The sequence below is a fragment of the Lasioglossum baleicum genome, chromosome 14, assembly GCF_051020765.1.
Source record: "Lasioglossum baleicum chromosome 14, iyLasBale1, whole genome shotgun sequence".
Lineage (NCBI taxonomy): Eukaryota > Metazoa > Arthropoda > Insecta > Hymenoptera > Halictidae > Lasioglossum > Lasioglossum baleicum.
Window position 1 is genome coordinate 11,793,120 of NC_134942.1, and position 24,277 is coordinate 11,817,396.

Sequence of the window (24,277 nt, forward strand, 5' to 3'; positions counted from 1 at the left end):
AAATTAATTATTCTCAATGTCTTGCAAATTGCTATTGAACGCAACGTGTCTTCATTTACTCTTAGCTCAGTACTGTATGATCTGGTAAAATTTTCGAATTGCCCCCACCCTAAGCTTTTGGCACCAGGTATATGTCATTCTATTTGTTTTTATGTGTTGTATACAGTATTGGGCAATAAATAAATTTATTTAAATAAGCAATCATTTACATCAAAATTTAAATAACTAGTTATTTGGATATTCAAATAAAAAGCAAAAATAATTATTTATTATTTGAGAAAGTCTAAATAGAATTGTTTAAAATAATAAAGTTAATTGTTATTCACAAATATAATATAATTGCAATTATTATTTGTATTGACAAAGAATAGCAGACAAAAAACGCGCACGTGTTCATTATAATACAAAATACAAGAAATAAGAGAAAACCAAAAACTATTTATTTGATTTCCACCTCAATCCGAATAATAAATAATCTTTTATTTGCAAATAATAATTAATAAATAGATCACTTCTGTGGAATTATCATATTTAAATTACTTTTATTTAAATAAAAAGTTTAGTTATTATTTGCAATTAAAATCACACGTTTATTTATTATTTAATTATTTATTATATAAAATAAAATTTGTCCAACACTGGTTGTATATGACTTTTGATTTCAGAAAATAGAAATGTAATGTCTGTATCACAGACGAACACTTATGGAAGAGTAGAATCTACTAGTAACAAAGTTTTCTGGAAATATATTAAGAACTTGTGATTTTTGTAAGAAAAAATAGTGATCGTATTCAGCAAAGTAATAAATACCAAAAGCTTGGGGTGGGGGTTGTAAACTGCAGCCCTTAATCTCGTTCCATATGAAAAAAAGGTTTCGAGACATCAAGACATGAACTAGAGGAGGTCCTCATCTGCAAAGGGTTAAAAACCTTTATGTGAATAACCGGGCATCTGGGAACCTATTTTCAATTTCTTTAATATATTTGTTGACAATAGCAAACTTATTTTAGACTTTACATTCTTGAATGATCACAGATTAATTTATATTTGAGACATAAAGATATGCATTGAAACTATAAGGTGTGCAACATTATTGAACGTCGTAGAAAATTTTGGTTATTGATACTGATAAAATCTGCAACTCTAAAAATTTGTCCAGAACTTCTACCTACGTTTTATTATCTCCAAGTTTTTTTTTCAGCTGCGTGCAGACGTCCGTAACACGCGGGGAAATCGACTTTGCTCACCTGCACATGTGCGAGGCGTACAAGATCGCGGGATCGACCCGAGGCGAGGTAAAACAAATCATGAATCAACGATCGCCCCCGGAGACCTTGCTCGAAGAGGACCGATCGGGTCTCGCAAATCATATTTTCCGCCAGCGTTATCCATCGACCAGGAAAATGAATGTCAGCCAGCCACGTAATCGACTCGACTGTACCAGCGATCGCGATCGCATGCGCCCCTCGCCCCACTCCCCGAAATAAATGCCTCCCCATCAATCGTTGTCGCGACAAATGGCGCGACTTTATTCTCGAAACGGTACCTTACAGAAACGTCGTCGAATCGTGCGTGTTCTTTTTTACACGACCATTTCTCCTGTTAACCCTCGTGACATTTCCACCATGCTTCAAATACCAGGGGGTGGTTGGTGTGGGATAGGGGTGGTTTTTGTTGCTCTCTTTTTACAGTTAGCGTGTTTCTCGGAGAAAACTGTTTCTCTCTCTCGGTGAGTATCGTAATATGATCTACATGCGTGTGATTTCGTTAGCGTGCCCATCGCGGAAACAGCTTCCTGCTGCAGACACACAAAGCGACAAACAAAGCGCCCACGCACCCAGCGGTCAACTGATCCTTGCGTAAGGATCATTTGAGCACGGTGTACACGCACGCGTTGGGGGACAGGGATTTCAGGGAACCTGGAGACACAGCTGAATTTCAGGTACAGACATTGAGCTTGGAATCTCCTCGGAGAATCGAGAAATCATTTTTGGAAGCCATCTTGTACCAAACACGAAACGTTCTGAACCTTCGTTTTAAGAAATTTCAAATTTTTATTTCTTTTTATTTCTTTCAAGTTTGTGTTTTCAGTGTTATATACTCTTCGTCCACCATATCAATTTTACACAATTAACCAAGAACAGTAGCTATTTAAGAAAATGTACGTTCTTTAAATATTTAGAAATGATAAGTGACTATTTTGAAAGATTCAGTCTATGGATCTAGCCTATCCAGTGATTATGGTTGATATAGCCTGGTCGAAAATTCTTACGAAGTTTTACGAAGTTCAATCATGTGCATTCGTTAGAAATGAAATCATAATGCTGTCCGCTTAGAAACTTTCATAGTTTCGTTGATCATTTAGCAATGAGCACAACATTGTACACTGGATTTATAGACAGTACGGGAATGCAATGCTAAAGACAAGTTTAACTAGAATTTGTTATAAACAATTCAGCAAACTGTGAATGGAAATCTTGGTACTGACAGCATTTAGATTGGAATCAATTGAATAAGGTAGCACGCAATTACTGTAAGGTAAAACAAATGTATAGTATGTTTCCTAAACAGTGACGTGCATTGTAGGCTATACTAAGGATACGTAAAAAGCCTCCAACAACTAACCAACGTCTCTCATGTGAGATTAAACGTGAAAACTATTAAATAATATTTTCTACAATGCAAACAAATTTCGCCTTTTTACTCAATTTTTATTATTAATTCTTTCTGTTTCATATTTACGTAATTCCAAAGGGATAAGCATAATTTCATTCGGATAAAATCGAAGCCCTTCCAAACATTATTATTGCATTCATTAAAAAGCAAATTCGATTTATTATTCATTCTTTCTGTATATTTATATATTTCCAAAGGAATAATAATGTGTATAATTTCATTCTAGCAAAGTCAAAGGCTTCCGAAACATTGTCATTGCTTTATTAAAAACCAAACACCTGACCCTTTCTTTTTTTATATTTATGTACTTCCAACAGAACAATATTATCTATATTTCCATTCCATGAAGCCAGAATCCCTTCAAGATATTATTATTGGATTCATTAAAAGCCAAATCACCTAATCCTTCGTTGCCTGTATCCACATAAACAAACGGGACAATGGTGTCCATACTCTCGGTTTTCATTCGAGACAATGTCGAAGCCTTTCCAAAAATGACTATTCGATTGCCCGTCAATCAGCGAGGTTCCAATCAATGAGGTCGATCGTCGTCGAGTCGCGATGAAATTAAAAAAAGGGGGCTCGTCCATCAATCGAGCCGGCGCGGCCGGGCAGTCCAATTGTCCGGACAATCAACCGGTTGATTCTCATTTCCCCGGTAGTCTCGTATTCAGCCGTGCCTCGCGAATGCAAGCGGGAATTCAAGCGACAACGAAAAAAACCGGGACATCGATGGCTTTATTCGGAAAAACCAACTGTACAACGGCATATCGTCGGTGAACACCAAAAGCACACGGCCATTAGCGACGGGGAGAAGCCAGCATCAGCATCAGCATCAGCGACAGCGACAACAGTTGTGCTCTCCTCCTCTCTCTCTATCTCTTTCTCACTCTCTCTCTCTCTCTCTCGCTTTCTCTCTATCTCAGTCTAACAACATACAACAAGCTGCTTTCGGCGTACATCAGAGGGTTGTTCTCTTGGTGGTTGGTCGGCTGGGTGGTGACCGGTCTCCGTGGCCTCCAGAGAGCTAGCCTGGCTAGTCCGTATTTCGTCATGTCGTCTTCTTCCCTCTATCTATCCCCACGTGGAAGTGTCCTGGCGATCAGCTGGTGCAGCTCCTCGTCATTCTCAACTGGCACCTCTGTATTAGCTGTTCATCTCTTGAGCGCGTGCCCGATAATCTGTCGCGTTTTATCGATGCACTTCCGCAGGATATGCCGGAACGACATGTTGAGCAAACCACGTGAGCGAACCAGAACCCGCGGCTCCTGAATGGACGGCTGGCGAGCCGGTATCTGGCCTTTGACAGAATTTGACAGTTCTCGGCCGTTCTGATCGCGTGTATCTCGAACTAGAAAGGACGTAGCAAAAATATGTATTCCTCCGTCTCGGCTGCTCGAAGGATTCCTAGGCTACTTAAGCTCTGACAAAATGTAACAGCACAGCCAACGATAAACTATCAATTAAATCGAAACCGCCTTTCCTCTTCTTCTTCGTCTTCTTCTTCTTCTTGTTGTTCTTCTTCGATGTATATCTGGATCAAGGTGTTCGATAAGCGTCTTTGTCCCGAACGTTCACCCGGCGCACTCTAACCGTCCCACCGATCGGCCGCGAGTGACACAGAATTTTTTCCAACGGTCATTCTATTCCGAGCTCGCCGCAAAACTTTGATATGTGCGTTACGCCCCCGCACCCTCCCGCGACGTCGGCCAAGGTATAGGCGTCTCGGTAGTCAAGGCACTGGGCGTGCGCGGTGAGCGCTCACCAGCGTTCGCCAGGGCAGGTGTCACCATAACCAATTAACTGATTTCCCGTGTACAATCCCCCGTCACCAGGATGATTCGAGCCGCCCGATGACCAAAGTTGCATGACGAACCGGTCTCGAGTCGCTTTCGTATCGCTCTTGACTGGACAACGCGCGCCGGGAACTCTAACAGCTACGGAATAGAAAAAGCCTGATATATCTCTCTCGTAGAAAACATAGGACAAGCTCTTTCGATTGTTCAACCTCTGACGTATATCAACCTCGGACGTATTGACTGATATTATTTAGACGGATTGTTGAGCGGATGGAGGAGACAGGATGGCTTGAAGACGCGCTTCTCTGGACGCACCAAGTGTGTTAGCACGGTGTTAGCTTATCGACGTCGACCGTCCCGGGGATGGACTTTGAACGATCGCCATTGTCCCGGCCTGATGGGAGTCACCTGTTCCTCGACTGACGATCGCGTCTCACTGGTGAATGACAGGCGACAGTCTTCACTGGAATTGCCATCGGCCCGTGCCAATAAGGTCACCCAAATAAGGTCCCCGAGGGGTACGGCTCAGTGACGTAACCGCTGGGACACTGGTCTCATTGTCGGGTTCCAGCGTGATGGATATACGAACATGGGAACACTACTCATTCGGAATGATCAAACTCAATCGCAATTCACAGCCCGATCGTCTACAGAAGCCATTGCGAGAAGACTGGCAGAGAACACTGGATCGATGAACCACCTAGTCTCTAGATCCCTGAATCACTAGAACGATCTCCACGTGTCTATTCTCCTCGGGAACCGGACACGGTACGATCTCCGGTTACTCGTCGAAGGGACCGTTCTAAAGGAAAGAAAGAAATGCGTGCGTATAAAAAGATAGTCCACTAGGCAAGAGATTGATCAACGAGGAGCAAGCTGCCATGTTACATCGTCTCTGTTCCCCCGCGTATCGATCCCGTTTCTCTGGCAGTGTCGCGTTCACCAGCGGAAACCGGAAGGCAAATCCTCGTCGCTTTGAAAAGTTCGCCGCGGCGCTCGCGATCCACCGTGATCGATGTCCAGTCCGTCTCGCGGCACCACTTCGGGGCAGCACTCGTGTATCTGTGACTTGCGTGTCGGTTCGCGGCACACGTGACTCGAAGGTCATATTCCGGGATCGATCGGGAACGGTTTTAGGGGGCCGCGAGGCTCCCCCGGAAGCGGCTAGGACGATCGCACGGTCTCCAAGCGATCGATGCGCACAACCTGCTACGAGAACCTGCCTGCTCTTCGGGGTCCCAGCTACAAGACGTCCCTTCGGCTAGACCACCTGGCCATCCCATGGTTCCTCTAGACTGGCTACTGATCCTCCGACGACGGCTGTCCTTGTACCATCCGACGCCCCACTAAACCCCAAGGGGACGATCCGCTTAGGTTAGGCGATGATGATAGATGTGCTAGCTAGGCGTTCCTAGTCCGCGCGCCACCTCCCTCGTGTCTCGAGGCCGATCAACCGGTGATTACGAACAAGTTCTAATTGACCACTGCCTCCTCACCACTTCCGGCTCACCCTGTACCCGTCACCAATTAACACGATCCTGGAGCCTGGAGGAGCCGCTCCTCCCGCCTCATATATACGTGTACACGCGGCGAGAACCCGTCACCCTCCTCGGTGACTGCTCGCGACATCGAGCGGACCCGCGACTGCGCACCGACTCCATTCACCCGTCGTTGTTCGACCCTCCATTTCTCTCTCTCTCTCTCTCTCTTTCTTCCATTCTCCCCTCCATCACCATCTGTCTCTCTTTCTCTCTCCGTCTTTTGGTGGTTGGTACGCGTGCCTTCCTCCTTTAAGGCGACTTTAGACTTTTCACTTTGGATGGACAGTTCTTGGGCAAAAAATTAGACTCGCTCACAGACTTTGGCGTCTTAGTGAACTCAACGGCCTGGACGGACTGTAATTATTTAATTACTTTGATTATCAAATTCTATTAACTGTTCAGGTATTGCCAAATCAGTCAGTAATTTAAGTTTGTTTATGAAAGTTCCCGTACTCCCACGGCAAGGCTACTCTACCGACATGAATCCCATTGGAAACCTCAAAACCCTTGCATACGCATCACCACAATAGACAATAGACAATTAGCGAATTGAGTCGAATCATTAACAATACTCTGGTTTTCATGTTTCGTGATCATTCATCCACGATGTACATACATCCAAATTAGAGAAGTGTAAATTCGCCTTTACCCGTGTTCCCTTTTCGGCCAGACGACCACCACCCTCCACGACGACTGCCGCCCGCCTAGCCACAGCGCGGAAACATGGCGGAGACCGGAGAACGGAAGGTCGAGGTCCTTGATCGAGATCCCGCTAATGAGGTCTCGTCGCTCCCCGCCAACGGATTCACGATGATGAATTGATAGGGTGTACACGGATTGCAGAATGCAATTACCGAGGGAAGTCGCCGAGAGGAATGGCCATTTTTTGGCACGGATCGGTGACATCAGGAGAGGCGAGCACGGACCATGGAGGGATGTGGGCGCTCGATAATGTCTTTGTTAGGTTAACGGGAGTTTGAGGACGGTTGGCGACTGTTTGTATGGCAAATTTGGTGATGTTCTTCTTTATTTGGTTGAGACAAACCATGAGAATTTTCATGGACAACTAACAAATGTAATAGCCTCTCAACCTTTTCCTGAACCAAGGGTGGTCCGAACAATTAGGTATAACCAGGCTGCGATTCGGTCACAATGAATATTCCCGTCAATACTTGGTGTACATCAAGAGTGTTCGATATAGAAAAATTAAGAAAAAATGTGCTAGTCTCTCTCAAATCAAAGAATGTTCAAACAATGAAAAATATATTATTAATGTAATCTCCCATCTAGAACAACTTGAAATAATGAGACTTAGGCTTTTAATAATTCTATTAAATTAATTCTTATATAATAATATTAATATATTAATATAACAATGTTAATGATATGATATTATTTATAATATAATATATTATTATTATATAATATATTATTTATAATATAATATATTATTATTATATAATATATTATTTATAATATAATATATTATAAATATAATCATATCATTAATATTGTTATATTAATATATTAATATTATTATATAAGAATTAATTTAATAGAATTATTAAAAGCCTAAGTCTCATATCATATCATTAATAATTTCCTATTAAATTCTATTAAATAGATTTTATGCATTCTATTACATCTTCAGAGTTAATTGTAAGTAACATTTGTCATAACCTTGTACATATATGTAACACAATGTAATCAGTGTAAACGCTGATGCGACTTTAAATATTGGATTGGAAAGAAAGTTCGTAGCGTTTTCAAATTAAAAATCGAAGATAAAATTAAGGTATTCATTCATATGTTTATTCAATAACACGAGAAGTTGCCTCGAAAATGGGAAAAAGTAATAGAACAGAATGGAAAATATGTTATTCAATAAATCTCTATGAATAACTATCTGAATTTTAGCTTTCAATTTTAATTTACAAACGCTGCGAACTTTCGTTCGAACCCAATAGATAAGTTTCCGAAAAATGAATGATGCAAAAGCCTGAAATTCTTATTTTGTTTTGGGACAACAAGACTTCATTGAGAACCAAGAAAGTCTGTAATTCTATGTAATATGAAAATCTGAAATTCTGTATACGAAATTCGAGGAATTTGTCGGTTTAGTTGGAGACGGAAGATTTCTCACAGGTGACCAAGAAAGTCTGAAATTCTATATGTGAAATTTAATATCAACAAAGTCCATATTGCTTTTGGGTTTTGTCATCAAATCTTGTTTAGGACAACATCTAGGATTTCATCAATGGACGAAGAAATAGTCTGTAGAAGCTTTGAAATCGATGAGGATGAAATTATGTTTGGAACAATAATTATACTACGGAATTTTATGCAAAATATAAATTGTTTGCATTAACTGGAAGACACGGGAGCTATATAGACACTCTTTATTAATCATTTTAACAAGCCGAAAATGATACAGCAGTAGTTTCAAATTCTTTGAATAAATTGTTTTGTATTTTATTAGCTCATATGTCTCATAAATGCATAAAATCCGCAGTAGAATAATGGTTATGAGATATGTAACCATGTACCCTGACATTCTATTATGTATTTTACGCCATGCACTATACTTCATGACCTACAGCTATTTGCTATCACCTTGCACCTGATTCTACTTCTTTAGAAATAGTTTTCAGAAATAGTGTGGAATGAAGAATCTGGAGTATATTTCTAGTCGACGTATATTTATAAATCACTGTATCAAACTCGTCTCTGATACTTTCGAATTTTTAAATCCAGCTAAACCTATATCAAATTTCGTAAACTTGTTTTCTTAACGATGTTTGCCGATAGTAATACGTGGTATGGCCGAAAAATGGATAACACTATTGAAAAGACTTGTACGAAGCTTTATTCTCGGGGTAATCGATTCTGAAAGTTCACCGGGTGCACGTGCACCTGGATGACTATATCTTGCAGCGTTTACTCAGACGAGCAGAACCGAGAAAGTTTTGTCAAGGAATAATGCTCGATATAATTTTTAATCGCATTGCTATGCACGTTTTAACCGAAAATCTACTACAACAATGTCATGCTAGTAGCTCAAGGAAGTTCCAGGAATACAAGGTTAAACTGTTGTTGATGAACATTTCGTATACGTTCATTCATTCATCAAGAAAATCATTTCATTCATAAACATAGAAGCAGATAAACACCATTTGCATTCGTTACTTTTCGTACTGCAACGAATTACCAATCATTTATCTTTTCACATTATGGCTACCATTTGTCACAGAAATTGCGAGATTGTTCCTGTTTATAAATTAAATTACTATGTGACCACGGTATCATAGAATACAACAGAATGAAAGGGTCATCAACTGTGGTAGACTGTGAGAGTATGAGCCAAAAATCATTCGCATTTACAGAAGTATATTTTAGTAGACATTTATGTAGAATAAAAGTAGTTTGCATCAATTGTAAAACGCTGGAGCTAAATTGAATTATTTTTCCTTCTCTGACCGTCTTGATAAGTTGGAAATATTGTATTGCTATTCTGGAATTGATTTAATTTGCTTACTCTTTCAAAATTTATCATTTAATTTGTGTTACAAAAGCATACAATCCACAGTCTACAAATATTTTATGAGACTATAGGCATCTTCTTTTAAGTGAGCTAATCATATTTTCCACAAAACCAACAGGTGGCTTGACAATGATCAACTAATAATTCAGATAATTCAGATAGTAAATACAGTGTGGCAACTTGATAGAAATATATGCATCAAATTTCGTATAAAAATTAGAGCGTAGAGTAAGCATCGTCCTTCAAATGACCTTGTCATATTTTTTACAAAATCACCAGGTGTCTTGCCAATTATGGACTAATAATTCAGACAATTCAGGTAGCAATTAAAGTATGTCATTTTTATAGAAATATATGCATCAAATTTTCTATAAATTTAATTAGAGACTGTAGGCCTCGTCCTCCAAAGGACCTTGTCAGATTTTTTACGAAATCAGCAAGTGTCTTGCCAATTCTGGAGTAATAATTTAGACAATTTCGACAGGAAACGTCATTTTTATAAAAATATATTTATTAAATTTTGTATAAATTTAACTAAAGACTGCAGGCATCTTCCCCCAAATGAGTTTATTATATTTTCTACAAACCCAACAGTCGGCCGGCCGACAATTATGGACGGCAGCAGACGTCAATCCCAAGATCCGCTACTTCTGAATAAGAAACCGGAGTGAGCAGGAGACACGACGATCGCGAATGGGCATTAAATAAAGAAATATTTGCGGACAAATACCCTCGATGCCAGATAGCTGCGTAGACGGAACTTTCTTTGTCTACCGCCGAGAGCCTCTTCACTCCATTGACTTAAATAACAATGGAGGCGTAAAGACAACAAGAGAACCATCGACTTTCTTGCTCCAATTATAGATTCGTCAGGCCGTCTCACGATCCTCGCGAGAAACCATTCATCGCCACACAACAATTCAACCAAGGACGGCCGAGATGTGCGAGGCGAACAATCGATTGCATTTATCGATCCTCGGACGGCGCGGCGACGATTTCATGCGAAAGTTGATGAAAATTGAGCCTGGTTTGACGAATTGAAAAAATTCGCCTTTTGTTTATTAACATGTTAATATTTGGACATTCGTATACAGACGATAACTTTTTTAATATTGCACCATACGATGAAATATTTTCAGGATATGTATAATTGACAGATCTACAATACGTATTTTTAAAATTTGCAATATTTGCCACGTAGAAAAATATTAAAACACAATTTGCAGTATTTTCTCTGCAATTCCGAACAAATGCTATTTTCACACAATTTTTTCTCGTCATGTAGTAAATTAATATATTCTACACTGATATAAAAAATTCTGCAATTTCATTTTTATGCTTCAGCTTATGCTACTTATGAAAATTGACATTATTCTTTGACGAATTCTTTGAAGTCAACGAAAACAATTTCACACATTTTCATTATAGAATTTCATTGAGATTTTTATATTATTAGTGAACATTAGTGATCTTTTCATCGATGCAACAATTTAAGACGTAATCAAAGAAAAGATTGGTTGTCTATAAATAGAAAATGTGGTTACCTTAGGAAGTCACAAGGGTTGATCTTCGTTCGGTCACTTAAAGGAGGGTTGATTGATTAAAAAGAGGATTATATAGGTGCCGCTGATGTCTGAATGACGCGGATCATCAGGCAATGGCGGCGAAAATAAACGAATAACAACGTGGCTGGCGGCGTGGTGCATGGGTACGAAAATGTTGAGTCAGATTTATAAATAAGCCCTGTTATCAGATCCTTGCCGTGGCTATTTTAAGGTATCGACCAATCAGTGCTAAGGTCAAGCGCGCCCACGATAACCCGAGGACTATCAAAATTTATCCGGAGAACGCATCCTTGAGGTTTTGCTCGGTTAAGGCAACCGCGAGACAATTAAGTCAGCGGTGACAGTATCAAAATCGTTTACGTCGTGGGAAATGTAATTTATTGAAGATCCGAAAATGATTTCATACGAACACAGAAAATAATCTTTTCACATTCGAAAATCCTGTTCATATTCGACATCGAGAAACGATATTTCGAAAAATTGGAAAATTCTCGAAAAAATTGAATTCTCTGTGAAATAGAAAATAAACTATTTCGTAGTGAATCGATGACGTTTTAGGTACCCGCTGAAAAGATAGAAATTTTCGAATTTCAAAAATTGAAACATAGTCGGCAGAAAATTGCAAAAAATTTCTAGAACGGAAAAAATATAAAATCAATTTTTATATATATAATATAATGAATAAACAGCGGTTCTTTATATAAAATAAAAATAGTTTGCATTAATTACAAGACATGGGTGCCAACTACATAATATAAAGAAATAAACAGGAAAAATATAAACTTTTTTTAAATGAGTTTACTGTTTTGAGTTACGTCTATTAAATTGTGTCATAAATCCACACAATCCATAAATTAATGTTGAACATTAACATCAATATAAAGCAGTGTAAAATCGTTTTGATTTTTCTGTCTCAATTATTCTCCAAGACAAGAAGAAAATATTTTGTTAATGATAGTCTTGAATCTAGATGCCTAGATAATCTAGATGTAATGAAAAATTTTCGGAGAACAAGGAACACAGTTTACAGAAGAGGCTATTTGTCTTGTGCATTATTCGGTAAACTTCATTACTTTTCATTTTCTAAATGCACGATTTCCATTTGGAATCTTTTGTTATGTCATCGATTTCGTAAGCGACACTCGTTTCTTTGCATAACGTCTGGGCGTATATGCGAGCTGGATGCCCAGCGGAACGTCATTGTGATGACATAACGATGAAGTATTGATGCAGGAAAGTATTCATTCATACGATGGTGCGGTATACAGAAGTTTGTGAAAGAAATCAAGCTTCACGGATAATCCATTAGGTAAAAGATTCTACGGAAAGTAGTGCATAATTTTATTTTTAGTCTACTGCAAGAATTTCTCCGCTCTAGAGTCACAATTCAATCCTTGTACTCTGTTCAATAAGATATTGCACTTACATTTTATTCATTCAACTGGATTAAAGTTGATACAACGACAAAACTTTTCGACAACTTTCAATTAATTTAAACATTTTCATCGTATAACTTGTACATCATTTTATTTTTATTTAAAGTTTAGCCCTTGTGCACTATCTGAGACGTTGCTTTAAATTTTGCGAATTAAATTTGATCAAAACTCATATAAATAAATGAAAAAACTTTTCTGTAACACACACACACTTGATTGTATTTTTGATTTTGGTATAATATTCAATTATACAATTTTATCGTGTAACTGGTACATAATATTATTTTGGTTGCACTGTATTTATTTTAAGTGAGAATTGTAACTCTCAAATTTTGTAAATTACATTGAAGTTAGCATACTAACGAAAGGAAATACTTTCTACAACTTGATTATAGTTATATTAAATATTGTTGTAAAATTAATTTACACATTTCCATTTACAAATTTTATCACATAAACTAGTAGTGCACGAAATATTGCGATTAGAAACAGTATTAATAATAAAAGAATAATTCTTCTGTATGATTGCTAGATTGTAACGTTGATTAAAAAATGAATTTTCTAGACTTTAATCGAACTGGGCGTAGAAATATCTGAAATTATCGATCGTGTCAGAAACGCCTCCTGTTCGTAAAAAAGTATATTGCAGAGCTCCATGTACACCGATGCCTTTAAAATCACAGCTCCGGTGATAAAAATCAGAGGGAGAGTTCCATTACCTTATGGACGGTCAATCAAACGATCCGGAATTCGAACAAATTGCACCAGCTACGGGAGAGAGTACATATTTTACATATGTTCTGCATTTTACTAAAAACAGTTTTGGACTGCTGTACGCAATATGAAAAAATATGAGATACAATACAAATTACGTTACTAAAATATAAAACAATTTACATAGACCACTGAAATTATTAAGAAAAGATACATATGTTTAGCTCCAGTATCTTGCATTAGAGATAAACAATTTCTATCTTACATAAAAATCCAGAGTCTACGAATTATTGTTGCTGTAGTGCTACTCACGAATTTGTTAAAATCCTTGAACAACCATCTTCAGCTAAGAGACAATTAGATCACATTGTCTGGGGTGATTTGATCATTCATTATGAAAACTGTTGTTGGGATTACATACTTGAGAAGACCATTAACAATTGCGAGGATGATTCAGAATTTAGTTTAATTATTAGACTATAGGTTATATCACCCGAAGTGATGTGTTCTATCGCTACGAAAACTGCCATTACAAAATTTACTATAATAAATCCCCAGCTAATAGTTCGATATCTGAAAAAAAACCATCGACAATCGAGAGTAGAATTCCGAATTCGGTAGTGCAGCGTTCCCGAAATTCCTCGCCGTAGTTACGTAACCACCCCCGCGTTACCGATTCGCGTTTCTCATGGTGAAGGGGTTGGGACGCGACGCGGGCTGACCCCATTAGGGTACTTTTACTTTCCATCAATCTACAGGGTGGCCCGTGTATCATACTCCGCGACGTTGCTGGACGGTGGAAAAGGTCGGCACCGAGCGACGACGAATAAATTTAGCGAGGCGAAAACCGGAGCAAGAAACCAACGACGGAACAAACGACGGGGAACGAGAGAGTGGGAGGGAGAGAGAGAGAGAGGTTTGAACAAAGAGCTTTGCTGCCTTTGGAAATTGGAAACATGCCAGTGGCGCTATCGCACGGTGGGTAGCACAAGTCGTTGAGGGTGAGGGCCGACGAGTAACGGGTGACATCTAGTCGCGGGGAAATATTGAACGTAAAAATGGCGACCAAAGCAACCCCATCGGGCTGACAAAATTCCGCGATCGAAATTTCCTTTCACCCCATTGAAATCCTTCACGCGGAATTTAGATCCAATATTAATCTCTCGGACATATAATCCATTGAAATTTTTATTCCAATTTCTTTTATTTGTGTAATTAGCACATGACCCTCGGAGAATATTGCACGACCAGCATGCTCATTTTTCTTAACGTTTATCAATGCAATTTTGATTGGAACACAGGTTATTGATACCTTTGAGCAACTTGAAGAATGCGTTTCATGTTGCTCTTTATAGGACTCATGTATGTGTCAATGGTATCCTCGATTTTTGATTCGATTTTCTATTCGTCGAGGGAGATAATTAGCACATGACCCTCGGAGAATATTGCACGACCAGCACGCTCATTTTTCTTAACCTTTATCGATGCGATTTTGACTGGAACACAGATTATAATTGGTATCTTTGAGCAAAACAGAATATACATTCTCGATATACATATGTATCAATGGTATCCTCGATTGTTGATTCGATTCTCTATTCGTCGAGGGAGATAATTAGCACATGACCCTCGGAGAATATTGCGCTGGTTGCACAATAGTTTTTTTAACGTTTACCGATGCAATTTTTTATGAAATATAGATATAGTGGCTATGGATTGGTCTCACGCTTTTCACGACGAAGTTGAAGAATGCGATTCAGTTTGTTTTTTGTAGGACCACTTGAATATATGTGTCAATGATCGATTTTTCATTCATCGGGGAAAATAATTAGCACGTGATCTGCGGGGAATATTCAACCCTTCCATTACATATTTTGAAATGTTTGTAGCATTATTATATTATCTACTTTACGGCTTGAATATTTAAAAGATTTAAGAAACGATTTAAAAGAAATGAACACCATTGGTATTTAGTGCACAGCTTTTGATATCTTCATCAATTGACTCGTTAGAAGACAATGAGTTAATAATAAATATCGGTCTGGTCAGAAATGAATACTCATTGTCCACCAATTCCGAAAATAATTGTAAATCAATGTTATTTAATTGCAGTTTGTATATTACAGAAATAAATGAAGCATCCATTTTAATATTAACTCACAGTACCGCATCGCTAATTCAAGAAATATCTTCTTGACACTAATCGATGTATATTCATTTACGACAATTGATATTTCCAGCAATATTCGCAGACTAATTATCACATGTAGTTAATTTATCTTGATTTCAACACAGTTTCTCGGGGACCATTATTAATGTATTCAATACTATATTAACACTTGGTTCATTAATAATATATGCAGGCAAGAATCTCGAAAATCGATTTGTTTAATTAATGGTCACATTAGATATTACATAAAATATGTATCAAACGTTGTAAAGCTACTAAATTAATGTCTCATAAATGCTGTAATATTATTATTAAACAACAAATGAAAATCTAGAAAGTATTGAGTGAGTAATAAAACAAATTATAAGTGAGTAAAGAAAGATATTGTTGTTTTATGCATTGAAAGAGACTACTTCGAAGATGACCGCTTCAATATAGAAGAATATGTTATTAATAAATTGTTGTGCCAGTAGTCCGGCAATTTTTTTTTATCACAGCTCGTGTATTCTATATCGACGCACACCGAGGATAAGCAACCGTGTCGATATGTATTATTGAAATATCGGCGTGGGTAAAAAATGACTCTGTTTAGACTGAACTGTTTAGATTGAATGAAACAATTGTTAGGCGTTATAACGATCAGAACAGATAACAATTTATTAAATTATTGTCGCGCAAGTGCTTATAAATCGTTTGATAAAATGAATAGGAAATTATCAATTTCCCGTCTTTGGGAATTTATTGAGATAATGTTGTTTTATTCGCCCATTTCAAACGCGATGCATCGACGGATATTGATATTTGCGTATAGCAAATAAAAGATTTCATCAAATCTTGTTAGCATTTTAATTGAACTTGTTCCTTGAAGGAGATTACTTTGGGCTTTCCGATGCATTTTATATAGACAGCAATTATTTCCGATAGAAACGAGGAAAGTGTAAAAATTTTAATTCAGTATAATTTGATATAAATAATAGAAATACATGAAATTTTATTGTTCTTTGGCGATTTAAGGACTGTATTATGTATTATATTCGCCAAAAGTAGAAAGATATGAAGCTTTATCGTTATTAGTAATTTAATGACTGCATATATTTTCATTTTTAATAATGTATTTGTGAAATTCGGAGCAGAAAGAATTGTTTTCCAACCTGACAACATTTCTAAAAGAAGTATGACATCCCGTAAAATTTCGAAGCGCCATTTCGTCTGGTTTCCAATTAAACGAAATCTCCCAACTATAAATGAACTATTTAAACAAAAATATGATCCCGTATTGTACTACACGGGTCACTGATAACATACAGAAAACTTTACAACATTCTGACGATAAGTGAATGTAATTTCACAGTCACGGTGAACTACTTGGCCTGAAAACTATGCCACGTCCTATTTCGTGGGCCACCGGTGACCCACAGAAGAGCATTTATAACAGTTCAAACCGCTCGATAAGTAAATCAAATTTCATGAACGCGTAATAAATTGTTTAATTACCAGTTTGTGCTTGATCAAGTTTAGAACTTATCTGTTCAACGATATTTCACCTCGACACCGCAAACTATCATGTACTTTTCGATATATTGTTGTTAAACACAATATAATTCATTCAATAGAATTGAACATTGTAACTTCATTGTTTATTCTTCGTAATTAACTTTGTTTTTTATTTAAGCTTACCCAGACCTCTAAGTGGGGTCTATACAGCTGGACGTAATTTACAATAATGTCATTCAAACTGTATTCTACAATTAACTTAATGACTTGGTCAAAACCATAACCTCTTCTAAATGTTCGATCGTCAGTATGGTTAATTGCTTCTCTTTATACATACGAACCCCCAAAATAAACTTTTTAAGTTATTTAGCAGTCTAGAGTTTTATATAGAAGCTATTTTCCAAGCAGCAAGCGATCTCATTGGCCAATAAAATTGTGATATTTTTGTAGCATGTGTTCTGCATTGTAAATAATTACTTTAAGCCAATAATTAAGTGAAAAAGATCATAGATTATCTGGGCTTACTAGATAGTGTGAAACTTCAACTTTTGCAATTCTGAATTCAAGTTTTTCAATTATTTTTCATAGCGCAGCAGGTGGGAAAGTGGAGATACTGTTTCACCCAATTTTTGTAAATGTCTAGTGAAATTAGAAATTTTTCCCTGACTTTTACGAATGAAACTTCCTGTTTACGAAGACGTATTAAAAATTAAAACTTAACAGGATATTTTAGTGTCTATTAAAGAGTGATTATACTGCACGTTGATGTGAGATTAATGCATTTTATGTGTATGTAGGGTTTAGTGTATGTACAGTAAACTTCTAGAGTGCGTTTCATGTGTTCCTTAAACAAGTATACCATCTCCCTGCCTTATTGCTGCTTGGAACCATTCAATTAAGCTAGACACACACTAAATATACTAAACACATACACATCAACTAACCGTGCAACTTCTCCACAGTGTACCTCGAGTGTTCTAACGTCTTTTCATTCCAAGTTGAATAACGAAAAAGAGAAAACTTCAATCTTGACAATCACAATAATTTCGTACCAGAAGAAAATTATGCAACGCCCGTAAAAATGTTTAAATTCACAATACAGTGACGTATCTTCGCTTTCCTGTCTGCTGCATGATATAAATCACATATTCTCAAAGAAGTAAATCTAATTAAAAATAATTAGTAATCTGAGCAACGGAAAGACTGATGTGTCTATCAGAAGTTCCTTAAAAAATGGGTTTGAAAAAATAGACAACGCTGTGGTCTTTTGAAAATAGTTCACAGAGTTGAAACTAGCCCAGCTTGTAGTATGATTTATTCTGGCGAAACTGTAGCAGTTTGGCAATTTTTCCTCGGCAATTTAGCCGATCCTTCAATTTGCGTACCAGCAGAAATTAGCTCGAAAGCCATATAAAAACAGGCATGGAAGGGGCGTCGTAATTTGGCATGGCTGCTAACCACCATAAGAGAGTTCGGCGTTATAGCTGAGGTAAGCCACGCACTGATCAAGCGTTGTTAATAAAACCCGGCGAGTCTCGCATGCATTAAAATGTTTCGCGTATTTATTAAACGTTCGAACAGAGTCGGGCAAGCTTGTCAAGCTTGGCCCGAATCGACGGGAGCACCGGTTAAGCAAGTAATTACATTTTTCAAGCGCAGGAACACAACACAGCGGCTTCCAATAATTGGTATCGTTACTAGGACGAAGTCGCTGCAAAACTCGTGACCCGGCCGAAGCAGGGGCTCACTAGAGTCTAGGGGGACACGGGTCCTAGTGACAATAGGGACCATTGAAAACCGCTGGGGAACACACAACCGTGCTCACGGTTAAGTAAGCTGGAAGAAAAGTAATTGTGTTGGACTTACAAAGAAAATGGCCAGGAGGTTTCGAGCTTCTGTGACGGACGCTTTTCGTGTTTCGCGGCTTGACGGTTCTCAATTCCATGGCAACTGCATCAAAAGGGAAAGAAAAATGGTCAGAATTAATTCGTCCCGTTCGACAAATCCAAACTAAAAGCCTCGGCCGTGCTCGAAAAGCTTGTGTTTCGCAATTTTCCCAGTCGGACACCGGTTTCGCCTGCAGTAGCAGTTCTCTTTCTCCCCGTTTGCCGATGAAACCGGGAAATTTTGCTGCCGCTGAAAAGTTCAATCTGTGGACACCTGGATTTCTGACTAGTTTGCTTTTTTTTCGGAGTTGCTTGGAGTTTTAAATTTTTACCCTCTTGGTTATTTGAATAATCAGAGAGATATGGACAGTCCCTGGGTTACAGTGCTAGATCTTCATTGATTTATCATTTACACCATAAATTCGACTGTATAATAGGAATTGCCTTTTTATGTGTTTACATGTGAACCGTATTCTGTTATCAGAGGTTTGTTGACCTATTTCTACGTTGATCCATTGCATAAATCAGATTATCTACCTAAATCTAGATCAAATCTTTTTAAACATGTTGAATTATATTCTCCAAGCATGAGAATGCTGTTCTTGGCAAGAATATTAAAAATATTTTAAAGACGAATGCATATACGTAGATTTTGTCCATGTTTCAAGACATTGATATGAAAGAAGGTTCCTTTATTATTAATGTTGAACATTTTTAATAGTTCTGTTTCATTATATTGGACACTATGTTCACGTATCGTTTCATAATTTATTATACAATTATACATTTTATTATACAATTTTAATTTACATTGTAGTATTCTGTAGACTCTTTCGGACAGAATTTCGGATAGTTTAATATTGCATTATTACAACGGAGATAAACACCGGTTGAAGTGAAAAAGAGACCTAAAATGTAGCAATTTTGTATCATTACGAGTAACTACCGGCGCGACAGATCTGGGAAAACTATTTTCTTTGTACTTTGGAAACTTAAACGTGATTTCTAACTTTCACCAACACGATTCGTAAGCTGAAAGTTCATCCCACTGCATGAAGTAACCAGATTTTCGCTTGCATGTATAAACTTGTTAACTGAATTGAAAAACATCCACTAAAATAGCCCGTCTTTTCAACTGGTGTTTTTTCCACTTTAACAATATTCCATATTAATAATGTGATATTAAACCGTGTCCTATTTAGGAGAGTATGCAGAATATATAACTTAAAGTTGTATTATTATTATTAAATCAGAAAACGTTCTCAACCTTCGAAACATGCCAAACATGTCAAACTTTCAACATGGACGATGACCGAAAAAAGAAGGGACTAAAAAAATATTTTTACTAATGCTGCATCTCACAGAAATTTGATAAAAATCAGTGTGTCCAGATTTGGTATATTCTCTTTTAGCCAAATTCTGCATTTTACACATTTAATACTAAAATCAAATCTAAAGATTTTGTAAACTTCTCGAAAATAACACATAAACCTCATCATTATTCACGTAAGGCATTGTCTTTTACTAGAAACCGTTTAACGACAATTCCAAAAATAACGACAATTTGAAAATGACGAGAGATCATTAAAACTTCAAAACCAATGCAAATTTTGCACGCACCAGTTTCTGACCAAGTCTGGCGATTTATAGGGGTAAGACCAAAAGATCTCAAAAGAATGTTTGACCCACATAGGACCCTAAGGACCAACGTGGTACGAATGCAGCGCGTGTCGAATGATATTTATATTTCAGGAGCGGTCAGGCCTCGCATTATTTAGCCTCGAATCCGGCCGGTTAATCGAGGTTTTCGCGGGCGTTTTCGGGCTGATATTTCCACTTGGTGGCCTATTTCCCGAGTCGCAATAAAATCTGATGGCAGTGTGTAACGGCGCATCCGATGCGAAACACCGTTGGCGACCGGGTTCGGTGCCAGCTAACGATGTTCCCTCCCTGGGAATGTTATTAAAAATTTCATATCGTCGGTCGCGATTACAATCCCATAATGCAGTGATTAGGCGTGCGAGGTATATGGATCGTGAGGCAAACGGAGGCATTACATGCTCGTAAATGGGATAGTCGATACACACTGCCAGCCTTCGTAAACTTCGATGCCTCGAAACGAAGCGGCCGGCTAACTTTATTGCTTATCCACCTACACACACTCGCACACACAACGAGGATTTTGTTTACCACCGATTCCCGAGTTTAAGGGAATTTACGAATTAGCCGGCTCCTGCCTGGACGCCATTGACCTTCTCACCTTATCCGCACTTCGTTAACCAGTTGTACCATAAACACGACTAACTATGCGACGCCACTTAGCTCTTCGAGGCAGCACGGATAAACAGAACATCAACGTGCTCCGCACGTCACAGGTGCGGCCGCAACAGTTATTGACTTTGCACGCCAAATCGAGAGAATGTGCTGCGTATAAACAGTTGGTGGGATCATTTGTGCGTTTGTTCGCGGCTACTGACTACTGGTTTGGACTGTTGCTGGGTGATTACTCCAATAGTCAACCATTTAACCCTTCAGGTTGAAAGGAATCTGGTTTGCCTAATGCTTAGCTTCTTTTTGCACGATCGACGTTGGACGGAGTATTCACGCTGCTACTAGCCAACACGTTCACGTTAAAAATAATATACAGGATGTTCTGTCTATTTTCGACTCACTTCCAAGTGCAGAATTACTACAATCGGTTGTCCATGTATGCGAGACACTCTGTATATTAGGAAAAAATACTGTTTCTGCAAGTAACATAATGGCGTATGTCATTTTTTTTGCACTATTTTTTTTGGAAAGGAAGGTGACCTCCTATTTTTCAAATGGAATGCTTTTCAGGATCATACAGGGTCATTCAAGGTCATTCAAAGTCATAAAAGGTCATTCAAGGTCATTTAAGGTTATACAACGTCATACAAGGACATGTTTTTTGTCTTTTATGCAAATTTTGTAGATTTAGAAATTGCACACATAACTACGCTTAATAATTTTGATAATAATGATAGTCTGAAGGGACAGTGGTTCATGAAAGGATGATCTAAATCTAAATGAACCTGTCTGAATAGTAATTTTATCGAATGGTTGTGTGCATAGCTTGTAGTTACCAGATTAATTGATCCCATTACATAGAAATTTAATTTTCTAGTTAGTGACCATCAATAACTAGTTGAACATATTGCAGAAATTTATTATAATAATCATATTAAAGAAAATTTAATCTTCTCAGTATTGAATCAACTAATTTAATGTATTGTAGAAATTTCATATTCCACGTAGTAACATCATGTACAAAATGCAATGACAACGAAAGTAATATGCAATCTACTGACTAGCATTGATATTTAGAAAAGAATATAACTATTTTTGCCAAGAACGTCAGAAGCCACCTTTCAAAATTTTAAATAAAAATTGATTGAGACTACAAAAACGCGTTAAACAGAGTTTATTAAGAACAGAAAAGGAGGTGACTCTGCATAAAAAATAAGTCGATATAGGTACTGCATAAAATCAGGGTGGAAACAGTGTTAAACAGAAAAATGTGATAAATATGTTGGTAAAAACTTCATTAAACAAAATAACAAAAAAGATTTTATCATTGGATTAATATTGTCTCACCTTAAATCCTTCTATTGTCTTTGGAGCATTATATTTGACCGACTCGTTTGTCTCACCAATGCACAAAATCCCCAGTTTACTAATTACAATGCTACCTGTATGAATACTCTCGCTGCTCACTGTATGCTTATATATAGTGAATAAATTACAATGGTTGCCAAGAGCAACTCGACGTTTTCAACTGCTGGAATAGTGGTCTCTGCGGTCGGTATCTCAGCAAGAAACTTTTGAACCAGTCTTTATCAACAATTCGAAATCCTACCGGGGAGATTCTTGGGAAATTCTTGAAGCCACTTTCTTCGCGTTCCATTCTTGAAATGGACAATAGGGATGGTCTCGTTTGCTTCATTCATAAAACCGTAACCCTCCGTTTCTCGCTCGTGCTTTTTTATTCTATGTTTGAAAACAACTTTTCCGCCTCCACGTGACTCGAGAAAGTCTCGCCTGTTTACAATTGTTGACAAATGATACAAATTTTTATATCTTTTTGTCTGATACAGATGCATTTGTTATAAAAAGAGATTAGAGCTCTCCTCTAAACATTTGATTTTGAATAACAATTGTATGGATTACCTCATAATGTTCAATTGGTAACGTCATAATTTGGTGTAACGTGTAACTAATAAAATCAAAGTGAGTAGAACTAATCTAATTATTAATATATACTTATATATTAAATATTAACATTAAATTAAAATAATAAATATGCAATACGTTACTATTGCTATATTTCATGTTATTGTTATATTAATTATTACACCACAATCAATATAATAATTATATTTCCAGAATCCATTACTACTGAATATTAATATATTTAGAGCTTTATTTTTAATTTGATTAATAATAATATTGATTGTCCCTCTCTCCTTATGCAAATCAATTTCTATGTACCTGAACGTGTTTTGAGATCTAGAGCAGGATTTCAAACACTTAAATCTAAACTATTTTTCTTTTAAGTAAAAAATTTTGAAAATGCTTTCACACAGATTTATGGGTCCATAGATGAGATATAACTTTTACTTGAACTATTTTATTATATCTTTCGTCGTTTGCGATTTATGGGCACTTGCGTAACAGGGTATTGAAGGGTTGATTTTCTCCCTGAAAGTAAAACAAGGGCACAAACGAAATACGGCTGAATTGTTAGGTTTAATGGACACTTGCGTAAAGTTCCATCGAAATTGGCGTGTATCAGTCACCGGGGTTACTTCGTTAGCAAACGTTTCGTTGTCGACAGACACAGATAATTCGTCGAAAGATTCTCTTTCACGGCGCAATAAAGAAACTTCAGGTGGCCGTATTATAGAGCAGAGACTGCCAAAAAGTGAATCGCGAAAGGTCGCAGAACTTCGTTCGACGGAAACCACAATTTCCTGAGGACACATCATTCGATCCCCTCGAAGTTATTGATTCCTTTACCAGTTCCACAATGCTCATTGTAACCGTTTCAAAGAGCAAAAACTCAAAGAAACCCTACAAGAAACTTTGTCCAATTTGAAAGGGGAACGGAAGCAAAGTGTTCCCAAAGCGAGCTGAAGCGGTACTTCATACATAGTAAAATGATAACAAGGTAGTATAGTAACCACTTTTAAACATTATTTATGAATATGTGGTGTACTCACGTTACTTCTAAACAATACTGAGAATTATAAATCTTGAAAGAAATGAGAATTGAAGTTACTTATGACTAGACCGCGGATTTTATGCATTTATGACAAAAATCGGTACGTACAATTTAAAACAATGGAGCTATTAAAAAGATTTAAGGCCACCAGTTTATTAGTTTCACCTTAATAAGATAATTAAAAGAAGAATGAAATTGTTATTTGGCTCC

The 24,277-nt window shown here is 37.4% G+C and overlaps 1 protein-coding gene across 11 annotated transcripts in view; it reads right to left on the reverse strand.

Moving 5' to 3' along the window:
- Ih (hyperpolarization activated cyclic nucleotide gated potassium channel Ih) overlaps window positions 1–24,277 on the reverse strand; it is a 278,665-nt gene that overhangs the window by 189,765 nt on the left and 64,623 nt on the right. For 8 of the 11 annotated variants that reach the window (XM_076438053.1, XM_076438052.1, XM_076438063.1 and 5 more), the window contains one exon: window positions 18,803–18,886. The exons of 1 other annotated variant lie outside the window; for it this stretch is intronic. In XM_076438053.1, the coding sequence (XP_076294168.1) occupies window positions 18,803–18,886 (84 nt within the window). Of the gene's footprint in view, window positions 1–3,615; window positions 7,319–18,802; window positions 18,887–24,277 lie in introns of those variants that run through there. 2 more of the 11 variants (XM_076438054.1, XM_076438056.1) reach the window with 2 other exon arrangements.